Source organism: Chionomys nivalis, chromosome 1 (assembly GCF_950005125.1).
Source record: "Chionomys nivalis chromosome 1, mChiNiv1.1, whole genome shotgun sequence".
NCBI classification, from domain to species: domain Eukaryota; kingdom Metazoa; phylum Chordata; class Mammalia; order Rodentia; family Cricetidae; genus Chionomys; species Chionomys nivalis.
The window spans coordinates 150,286,304-150,298,148 of NC_080086.1; the positions used below are offsets into that span (position 1 = coordinate 150,286,304).

The window sequence follows — 11,845 nt, forward strand, 5'->3', positions numbered from 1 at the left end:
AGAATGAGGCAGAAGCAGGAGGATCTCTGTGAGTTCGAGGTCAGCCTAGTCTATACAGTGAGTTACAGGATAGCCATAGCTACATAGTGAGACACTGTCTTAGAAACAACAACTCTGCCGGGCGGTGGTGGTGCACGCCTGTAATCCCAGCACTCGGGAGGCAGAGGCAGGTGGATCTCTGTGAGTTCGAGGCTAGCCTGGTCTACAAGAGCTAGTTCCAGGACAGGCACCAAAAACTACAGAGAAACCTTGTCTCAAAAAATAAAAAAAGAAAGAAAGAACAACAACTCAAAAAGGAAAAAATAATAATAAAAGAAATAAAATTGATATTTGGCAGTTCTGTGGTTAGTCTGATCTATGTAGAGACAGATTTAACTAAAACAAAATAAAAAACAAACTGGGCATGTAGGATACTTGATAGAGTGCTCACTTCAACTAGAGGAGATACTGGCTTTGATTTCCTGCACCAAATAGATAATAAGTTTTTTAAGAGTCTGCTGAAGCCTGTTTTCTGAGACTGTCTCTTTTAGGAGTCAAAGACAAAGCTTGGTCTTATCACTTTCTTCTGTGCTGTGCTTTCACGTAGGAGTTAGTTTTGTTACAAAGTCTATATATACATATAGAGTTATATATGGTTATATGGTTACAAATGATATAAAATAGGGGCTGGAGAGATGGCTAGGTGTTGAAAGGTGCTTGCTGCTCTACAGAGGACCTGAGTTTGATTCTCAGGACCTTCTGTGACTACGGCTCCAGGACACTGACTCCTCTGGTCTCCCAGGGCACCTGTCCTTACTACACATATCTTTTTGCAAACACTCACGCCTTCACACGATTTGTTGTTTCTTATTTGTTTCTGTTTTGTTTTGTTTTTGAGGTAGGGTTTCTCTGTGTATAACCTTGACTGTCCTGGAACTAGCTCTGGAGACCAGGCTGACTAAACTCAGAGATCCGCCTTTCTCTGCCTCTCAAATGCTGGGATTAAAGGCATGAGCCATCACTGCCCAGCTAACACATAATTTAAAGTAAGAAAATTAAATCTTAAGAAAACAACAACTAAATTTTCTGCAGACAAAAGCAGACCTCACAATCTCCTAGATTAGTGACTGGGTTCCTACGGCTGGTGCATTTAAGTCCCAGACAGCCCTTCCAGCTATTCAAGCCAGCTTTGAGCTCCTCTTCCCTTGTTCTCTAGCTTTTAGCTCCAGTCTGCTAAACCATTTCGGGAGCCAACAGGCTTCTCCTTGTCATGCTGTGGTCCCTTTCCCTGGCCAATTCGTTTTACTTCTGCTGCTACTTAAGAAAATGTCCATCCTTCACCTGTTCTCTCTAGGAAGCTGGTCCCATTCCCCTCTGGATGGGTGTAGAGCAAGGCTTCCTGGACTTTGTCCACTCTAAACTTTTTTTTTTTTTTTTTTTTTTTGTCTTTTTCGAGACAGGGTTTCTCTGTGGTTTTGGAGCCTGTCCTGGAACTAGCTCTTGTAGACCAGGCTGGTCTCGAACTCACAGAGATCCGCCTGCCTCTGCCTCCCAAGTGCTGGGATTAAAGGCGTGCGCCACCACCGCCCGGCTAAACTTTTTTTTGGCCCAACAAAATGTGTATCTCTGGCTAGCCTGAAACTCGCTACACAGACCAGACTGGACTAGAACTCACAGAGACCCACCTGCCTCTGCCTCTCTTATCCTCCTCTGGTTGGTTTTTGAAGCAGGTGTTTCATTGTCCCAAGCTTCAACCTTACTGCAACCTTCAAGGGCCAGGCTGGCCTTGAACTCCTGGCCCTCTTTCGTCTACCTTCCCAGGGCTGGGATGGCAGGCCTGTGCCACTCTCCAGACTACTATCTCAGACTGCAATATTTAAAGTTAAATATTCTAACAGTGCAATCCAGTGATATACAAGCTGATACTTACATGCTGAGGAATAAAGATAGAAAGACAGTAAGTTAAACATCGTTCTTCCTGTAAGTAAACCATTTTTTACAAGGTCAGAAAACGTTCTTCTGTAAAACTACTACCATTTATACATACTATAGACTCCAATCTGAGTTATTTCTGTCAGCTTCTGATAGTGTGGCATTGTAGTCCCAAGTATGCATGTCCTGTGTTCAAAAGCCAGGCTTCAAAGAAACTGGCAGATATGGAGTGGTCAGAAATTACTAGGGCCTAGAGGGATGGCTCAACAGTTAAAAATACTTGCTGTCCTTCCAGAGGACCAGAGCTCAGTTCCCAGTACCACATTAGGAGGTCCACAACTGCTCATCAAAGGATCCCACACCTTCTTTGGACCTCTGAGGATACTGGCACACTTGAGTGTGTACATACATACAAAATACATATATACAAATAAAATATTTTTGAAAGAAATACCTTGGATTCACTGCCCTTTGATATCTTTTAGTATTCTTTCTTAATTTAAATTTTTTGTGAGAATTAAGTTTTGCCTGCATAAGCCAAAAGAGGGCATCAGATCTTCTGGAACTGGAGTTACAGATGGTTGTGAGCTACCATGTGGGTGCTGGAAATTGAACCTAGGTTCTCTGGAAGAGCAGTCAGTGCTCTTAACTGCTTTGCCATCTCTCTACCCATTACCCTTTGATGTTTTGTTTATTTTTTGAGACAGGCTCTACGGTAGTCTTGACTGTCCTGGAACTCAATATGTAGACCAGGATGGCCTCGAACGCACAGAGATCCACATCCTTCTGCCTCCTGAGTGCTAGATTAAGAGTATGCATCTCTACTCCGGGCCATGTTTTTGTTTGTTTGTTTGTTTGTTTTAAATATGAGCAGAGTGAACTGATTTTGGTATTTATTTAAGATTGAATTTATTATTTTGATATGTATGAGTGTTTTTCCTGCATATATGCATGTGCATTGTGTGGTGCCTGAGGAGATCAGAAGAGGACATAAAATCCCTTGGAATGGTTGTGAGTGAGCTGCCATGTGGATGCCCGGAAATGAACCCAGGTCTTCTGGAAGAGCAGTCAGTGTTCTTAACCACTAAACCAACTATACAGCCTCCTGTATTATTTTCGGTTGATTTTGGTTGCATGATCCCCTATGGAGGTCATAATCCACAGTTTAAGAAGCTGGGGTTTGGCTAGGTGGTGGTGGCGCACACCTTTAATCCCAGTACTTGAGAGGTAGAGGCAGGCGGATCTCTGTGAGCTGGGAGTCTGAGGACAGTGGGATGGCCCAGTGGGTAAAGGGACTTGCAACCAAATCTGGTGACATGTAAACAAGTCATCATTGTCTCAGTGAGCCGTGTTCTGAGAGCTGTGAACCTGTGTCACAAACTTTCAGAAGCCTGTTGCTAGCAGACTCTCCCAAAACATGATGCCACACACCTGCAATTTCAGCTCTCATGAGGTGTTTTGATTTCTAGGCCAGCCTGGGTTACACAGGAAGTATGAGGACAGACTAGGAATACAGAGCATGTGTTTATTAAAAGAGTAAAGACAAGCCAGGCCTGCCTGGGTGGTGCATACCTTTAATCCCACAATAAAGGAGACAGAAGTCAGGGGATCTAGGTGAATTTGAGGATCAAAAGCTGGGCACACTTGCACACACCTATAATCTAGCACTTTGGAGCTGGGGGCAAGAGATTAGAAATTCAAGGCTATCCTCAACTACCTAACAAGTTGGAGGCCTGTGCTCTATTAGACTCTGTCAAAATTTAGACAAAGAGAGAAGAAAGAAGGAGAAAAAAGTTTTACCTTATGTTATAGGTTTTGCCTACACATATGTCTGGGCATGGGATCCCCTGGAACTGGAATTAGAGATAGTTGTGAGCAGTCATGTGGTTGCTGAGAACTCAACCAGTCCTCTGCAAGAGCAGCAAGTATCATTAACTGCTGAACCATCTGTCCAGCCCCAGGTAGGTTTGTTTATTTGCTTTAAAGAGAGAGAAATAGGGCTGGAGAGAGAGCTTCAAGGGGATAGGTCACTGTTGGCCTACATGAGCACCTGTACACACACACACACACACACACACACATATATATAAATTAAAAATAATAAAGATATATTTTTAGAGAGGGGGTATCAAAATAGTTGTTCATGGGCCAATAAGATGGTTCAGTGAATAAGGATGCTTGCCTTCAGCCTGATGACCTGTTTAAAGAGCTGTCATACAACCGGGCGGTGGTGGCCCACACCTTTAATCCCAGCACTCGGGAGGCAGAGGCAGATGGATCTTTGTGACTTCAAATCCAGCCTGGTCTATAAGAGCTAGTTCCAGGACAGGCACCAAAGCTACAGAGAAACCCTGTCTCAAAAAACCATAAATTAATTAATTAATTAATTAATTAATTAAAAAAGCTGTCATACCTATTTGACAGGGGAGGTATATGATCACAAGTTGGTTTCCCTGAGGGAGGCTCATCCATTTCACTAGAGATCTGCTGAATCCTGGAATTTCCCCAAATTCAGGAAGCTCAACTGCATTATATGTAATAATGGGGACTATGTTCAACCTTTCCCCTGTTTACACAGAAATACAAAAGTTGTTCACTGTCTTAAGATATCTCCTTAGAAATGTCTCCTTAGAAACACTTTCTAAGCCAAGAAAATGTTGAAAGGAAAAGGATTACCAAAAAAAAAGGCATATATGCCTGGCAGTGGTGGTGCACACCTTTAATCCCAGCATTCAGAAGGCAGAGGCAGGTGGATCTCTTGAGAGTGTGAGGCCAGCCTGATCTACAGAGTTAGTTCCAGGACAAAACAAACAAAACAAAACAAGACAAAAACAAAACATAAAATGTTTGTATAAACCATTTTTGTAAAATTGTATGACTATCATCATGCATATAGTATTTATACAGTAACAATGTTCATAAAGAAGTAAACAATGAGTCAAAGCCCAGGTGGTACAGCGCTTGCTTGGCATTCATGAAGCCCTGGGTTCTGCACCAACAGGCCATAAGACAGACGTGATGACTTTCACCTGTGATCTCAGCACTTGGGAGGTGGAAGATGAGCAGAAGTTCAAGATCATCTTAGGCTACAAAGTGAAACTCTGTCTCAAAAAAGAAAGAAGGTGGGAGGGGACTACGACAATGAGCTGGGCCTAGCGACTCAAAAGGAAGAACACTGAGAGTTCCAGGCCAACCTTGCCAACAGTTTGAAGCCTTATCTTAAAACAATCAGAGCCTGAAAGATGGCTCAGTGGGTAAAAGGGCTTGCTGCTAGGCCCAATGACCTTCGATCCCCAGGACCCACATGGGTAAAGGAGAAAACCGACAAGTTATACTCATCTCCACACACATAGACAAAAAATAAAAATATAAATGTAAGATACGCAGTGGTGGCTCAGGAGGCAGAGGCAGGCAGACCTCCGTGAGTTCAAGTCCAGACTGGTCTACAGAGTGAGTTCCAGGACAGCTAAGGCTACACACAGAAACCCTACCTTGAAAAAAACAAAACATAAATAAATGAATAAATAAATAAATGTACAGAAAAAGAAAAACAAACAAGCTAAGTGTGGTGGGGTTTGGTGATACTTACCTATAATCCCAGCACTCGCCAGTTGATGTCGGAGGACCAAGAGGTCGAAGCTCTTCTAGTCTGCTTTCTGCTGCTGTGATACAACACTGACCAAAGCACTTGGGAAGGAAAGGGTTAATTTGGCTTATACTTCCAGGTCCCAATCCATCACTGAGGGAAGTCAGAGAAAGAACTCAACCAGGAACTGAAGCATACACCATAGAGGAAGGTTGCTGACTGGCTCGCTCACACTCATAGCTTTCTCTCATACCTGTATAGTGATGGCGTTGCCTCTCTGGGCTATGCACTCCCTACCCCAAGCAATCATCAAAGATAACACCTCCCAGACATTGCCACAGAAAAATCTGATCTCAGCAATTCTTCATTTGAGTCTCACTCTCCCTGGATGACTGTAAGTTGTCTCAAGAGGACAATAAAAAAGAAATAACACAAGTCAGGTACAGTAGCACATGCCTTGAATCCCAGCACTAGGGAGGCAGATGTAGTTGAATCTCTGTGAGATCTAGGCCAGCCTGGTCTACACAGTGAGTTCCCCAGACAGCCAGGACTGTGTAAGTAGATCCTGTCTCAAAAAACAAAAACAAAAACAAACAAACAAAAAACAACATAAAGAACCTAGTTAGCATCAGGCCAACCTGACCTATAGCAGACCTTGTCACAAAGAGAAAAAAAAATGATAGTTACATCTGAGTGGGAATGACCTTGGCTTCCTATGCACTGAGCACTTTTTTTTTGTGTGTGTGTGTGTCATTTCTTTTTTCTTAAGACAGGTATTGAAATATAACTCAGCACTCCTGAGAGGCAGGCACATCTCTGTGAATTCACAGCTAACCAGTTCCAGTCTAGCCATGGTAAGTAATGAGACCCTGTCTCTAAATATATGAATAGTTAAATAAATAAAAAAATATATATAGTCCAGGCTGGACCTGAACTTGCAATCCTCCTGCCTCACCCTTCTGAATTGCTGGGATTACAAGTGTGAGCCACCAAGCCTGGTTTCTTTTCATTTTATTTTATTTATTTTTGGAAGCTCTGTGCATTTGTGTGTATGTGTAGTTATGTGCACGTACCATCTACAGGTGCCCCGAGACCATAAGTATTATTGGATCCTTTGGAGCTGCAGCTACAGGCAGCTGTTAGCCACCAGATGCCAGCTGTGGGTTCTGAGAACCAAAGTCAGGTCCTCTACAAGTAAAGGAAACCACCTCTCCAGGCCCCTGGCCTCTTTTTAATTTTTAGAATGATTTTAGTTTTGCAAAAACAATCATGGTTCTCAAAAAAAAAAAAAAAAAAACTTGTTTGCTTTTCTCTCCATAAGATGCCCGGCTCACTGAATTTACATCCATGCTGATGTCTTCCCCTTCCTTGCAGCAGGTCTTTGGTGACAATATTAAAACTGTGTCCACTGTCCTACCAGGGCTACCACCATTCTACCACGATTTATGCTGCTGCGGTTTCTAAGTTCTGTTTCTCTCGGGGACAACTGCCAGTGAATGTGAGAAATGGCTGGCATTGTTGTGAATTTCCTCCAGCCTCAACTCACACATTCGTCTTCACACCGGGCACTCCCTCGACACCTGTCGAAGGATGGGTTCATTCCCCACAAATCTGTTTCCTCTCCAAGTCTCTAAGTCCTGCCTGTGTGTTTCAGCTGGCACTGGTCACAGTGGGCACTCAAGAAGTGGTTGTCAGTCTACATTATAAACATCAATACTCCACCAGATCCAGCAAGGAATAAAGGACAGGGGAGACAGAGGGAAACTTCAATTCTTTGAGTCCAGCAGCTTTTTGTTATTGTTGTGCTGTTTTGAGACAGGGTGTCTGACTAGCCTGGAACTTACTATGTAGAACTTACTATGAATTCCTAGAGATGTGCCTGCCTCTGTCTCCCAAGGACTGGGATTATAGGAGTGCGGTACCACAGTTGGCTTTGTAAATTTTGGTTTTGTTTTGCTTTTTTGAGTCAGAGCCTCACTATGTAGCCTTAGCTGGTCTGGAACTCGCTATGTAGACTAGGCTGGCTTCAAAAATGCAGAGATCTGCTTGTCTTGCCTCTCAAATGCTGGAATTAAAGGTGTGGGCCATCATCTCCAGCTTTTAAATTAAAAAAATATAAGTATTTGGGTGTGGGTATATGTGAACGAACACAGGTGCTGGCAGAGGCCAGAGGTGTTGGGTTCCCTGGAACTTGAGATACAGGTAGTTGTGAGGTGCCCAGTGTTAGTCCTGGGGGGTTAATTCAGGGTCCTCTGTAAAAGCAGTGCATGCTGTAATTTGTTTTGTTTTGTAAGACAGGGTCTTGGTCTGTAGCCCAGGTTAGCCTCCAGCTCAAAGTAATTGTCCAGCATTCTCCTCCCAAGTGCAGGTGTATAGGTGTGTACCACCACACTCCAGCCAGGTGTTTGTTTTGTTTGTTGAGACAAGGTCTCACAACCTAGCTTTGGATATCCTAGACCCCTTATGTAGTTACCAGGCTATCCTCAAACTGGTGGCAATTCTCTTGTCCCTGCCTTCTGGGTACGAGAATGAGGCTCTGTCAGGTTAGGTTTGCATTTGTTTAGGGTCTTCTGCTGTTGGTCTTTGTTTTTATTCTGTTTGCTTTTTGAGGCATTCTCATCTTATAGCCTAGGCGGGCATGGACCTTGTGACTGTGCTGTCTCAGCCTCCAAGTGCTGGGGTTACAGAAATAAACCACAAGGCTAATTGTGTGTCATATTTTATTATTACTTCTGTTTTTGTTTTTGGTGCTACATAGAACACCCCCAGCCTTGGTTCCCTCTCAAAATCAGCAAAGACAGCCAGGGAGACCTCATTAGGAATTTCAACACCAGAGGTATTTGGATTGCTTGCTTTTGTTCCCTGCTGTCAGGGTCTCCTCGTGGTAACTGTCCCTTTATGACTTCATTCCCTGTCTCCGCTTCCATTTGCTACTTTGTGATTTCATCAAAGGCACAGTTTAGCTCACGCTGGTCAGAGGGCCTAGGAGCCTGCTTTTGCGCAGACTCAGCTTTGGAGACCAGTCTAGAACAGAGCTCTCTGCACCTCGTCCTCGGATGCAAAGGGGAGATTTCTTTCCAGCTGGCGTCTGCCTGCAACAGGTGATGTGCCTTTGGCTTCCGGAGCAGCGTCAAAGCTAGAGGTCAAGGGTGAACCTACTGCTTTTCCTAGAGTGCCTGGAATGCTTAGCGTCTAACCCATGGCGGTCTCCCCACCATCGCAGTCCAAGCCAAGCCAAGTCTCATCAACCCTCCAATTGCCTCAGAGGCTGGGGCCAAGCCTGGAGAAAAAAAACGAGTCTCTAGGAGAGGAACGGTCATGCCTACTGAGGGCCACAGCTGCAGCTCAGACCCTAGCTAGTATCGTCCGGCCTTGTTATGGCCCCTATGGGCGGCAGAAGTTCCTGGTGACTGCTAAGGGAGAAACAGTTTGTACAGGTCATGCGGCTGTCATCCTTCGAGCGCTGGAACTGGAGCACCCAGCTGCCCAGTTTGTCCGAGAAGTAGCCCAAATACAGGCAGAGAACACTGGGGATGGCACAACCTTTGTAGTTCTCCTGACCGAAGCCTTACTAGAGCAGGCCCAGTACCTTTTGTGGGCTGGCTTAGCTCGAAACCAGCTCCGGGAGAGCTTGGCCACGGCCACAGCAGAAGTCCTGACCGCTCTACCTTCCCTGGCCATTCGCTCTCTAGGGCCTTTGGAAGACCCATCATGGGCCCTCTATTCTGTGATAAACACCCATACCCTGTCCAACACAGAGTATTTAACCAAGCTTGTGGCTCATGTGTGTTGGGTTACCAGAGAGCCAAATGGCACCTTCAAGCCTGAGCGTATTGGCGTGTGTATGCTGGAGGGGGGCACGCTGATGGATTCCCGCATTCTCCCAGGGTTAGCAATATGTGGGAAACCCTGTGGAGAAACGACCGAGGTGCCAGCTGATGCCAGGGTGGCCCTGTTCATTTGCCCCTTTGGTCCTACAAATCCATATTCACTGGCCACGCCCCGTCTCTCCAACCCTGAAGAACTACTGAGATTTCGGAAAGAAACCGAACAAGTGGAAAAGGAAATAGCCCAGCTGGCCGTTATGGACATTAATGTGGCAGTGGTCTGGGGGGAAGTTAATGAGAAGATGGTGGTCCAGGCTAACAATTGTGGCATCATGGTGATTCAGGCCAAGTCACGAAAGGATATGGTCTACCTGAGTGAGACGATGGGCACTCCTCTGCTGACTCGGCTGCTTCCTCCCCTGGAGCCTGGGAAGTGTCAGAAGGTTTACAGGAAGGAGCTGCAAGGCAGTGTGGCGGTGGTGTTTGAGTGGGAGCATGAGAATACACCTTCTCTCACTTTAGTCCTTAGGGGGCCCACCATCCAGGGACTTCGGGGTGCAGAGCAGGCTGTCTACTACGGCATTGACGCATTTTCACAGTTATGTCAAGATCCCAGAGTGCTACCAGGAGCTGGGGCCACAGAAATGGCTCTGGCAAAAATGTTGTCGGACAAAGGAAGCCGACTGGCAGGCCCCAACGGTCTGGTCTTTCTAGCATTTGCCCATGCCCTGAGCTCTCTGCCTAAAACCTTGGCAGAGAATGCAGGCTTAGCTGCCCAATGTGTGATGGCAGAAATGAGTGGAATTCACCAAACTGGGAACTTCCTCACTGGAGTGGGAACAGACGGGATAATAAACGTGGCCCAGGAAGGGATATGGGACATACTGAAGAGCAAAGCCCGAGGACTGCAGGCAGTCTCTGAGCTGGTACAGCAGCTGGTGACGGTAGACGAGATCATAGTGGCCGAGAAGACTCCTGTCCACCAGCAGACTACAAGACCCACCTGGCAGGCAAAGCAGTCCTCACCCCTGAGAGAAAAATTTTTTGCAAAATACGTATAGCAACATGCTAAATAAAGTAAGGATTGTCAAGATTGGATAGTAACCTCCAAAATACTGATGTTTTCCCTTATTTCTTTCCTTCACATCTGTGGCTTCTAGAGCCAGTTCGTTTTTGCTGGGGTTTTTTTGTTTGTTTGTTTGGTTGGTTTGGTTTGGTTTTTCCAATAGAGTTTCTCTCAGTAAAAGCCCTGACTGTCCTCTGTCCTGTAATTCAATTTGTAGACCAGGTTGGACTCTAACTACTAAAATGTGTGCCAACGTGCTCACCAGAGCCAGTTTCTAACCTTTTCGTTTTTCAAGACAGGATTTCTCTGTGTAGCACTGGCTGTCCTGGAACTCACTCTGTCTCTGTAGACCAGGCTGGCCTTAAACTCACAGAGACCTGCCTGTCTCTGCCTCTGCCTCTGCTGGGATTAAAGGCATGTGCCACTACTGCCTGGTTGTTTCTAACCTTTTAAAGGATTTATTTGTATGTGTGTGTGGTTGGGGGGTGGGTGTTGATGTGTGGTATGAGTATTTTTTTTTAATATTTATTTATGTAATCCCAGCACTCGGGAGGCAGAGGCAGGTGGATCTCTGTGAGTTCGAGACCAGCCTGGTCTACAAGAGCTAGTTCCAGGACAGGCTCTAAAACCACAGAGAAACCCTGTCTCGAAAAACCAAAAAAATATATATATATATATATATATATATATATATATATATATATATATATATATATTTATGTATTATGTGTACAATGTTATGTATGTGTATATGCCTGAAGGCCAGAAGAGGTCACCAGACCCCATTACAGATGGTTGTGAGCCACCATGTGGTTGCTGGGAATTGAACTCAGGACCTTTGGAAGAGCAGGTAATGCTCTTAACCACTGAGCCATCTCTCCATCCCTGGTATGAGTATTTTCATGTGTGTGCAAGAGGCACCCACAGAGGTCCGAAGATGTGTGAGATTCCCTGGAGCTGAAGTTACAGGCACTTGTGAGGGTCTATGTGAGTGCTGAGAATGGAACTCAGGTCCTTTGGAAGAGTAGCAAGTGCTGTCAACCACTGGGCCATCTCTCCAGCACATGAAGGTAGAGTGTAGAACAACATAAAGATGGGTATGGTGGTGCAGGTCTGGGGGAGATGGATGCAGAAGGATGCGCAGTTCAAGGTGACGCACAGTGAATTTGAGGTCAGTTTGGGCTATATAAATAAGACCCTGTCTCAAAACACTAGGGATGGGGACTTAACTCAGTTGGCAGCATGCTTGCCTAACATTCATAAAAGCCTAAGCCCCAGCACCACACACACACCTGGAATTCTAGACGTGGGCTTAGAGACAGGAAGATCACAAGTTTATTAAGGTCAGTAATACCATTAAGTTTTTTTTTTTGTTGTTTTGTTTTTTTTGGTTTTTCGAGACAGGGTTTCTCTGTGGCTTTGGAGCCTGTCCTGGAACTAGCTCTTGTAGACCAG

The 11,845-nt window shown here is 45.1% G+C and overlaps 1 protein-coding gene across 1 annotated transcript; it reads left to right on the forward strand.

The window, feature by feature from the left end:
- Positions 1–8,696: 8,696 nt before the first annotated feature.
- Positions 8,697–10,385, forward strand: Cct8l2 (chaperonin containing TCP1 subunit 8 like 2). Its single transcript, XM_057758475.1, has one exon. It carries the CDS (start codon positions 8,697–8,699, stop codon positions 10,383–10,385), a length of 1,689 nt encoding a protein of 562 aa, XP_057614458.1.
- Positions 10,386–11,845: the final 1,460 nt, after the last annotated feature.

Coding starts and splice junctions, on each gene's coding strand:
- Cct8l2 (XM_057758475.1), top strand. CDS start 8,697: ATGGCGGTCTCCCCACCATCGCAGTCCAAGCCAAGCCAAGTCTCATCA.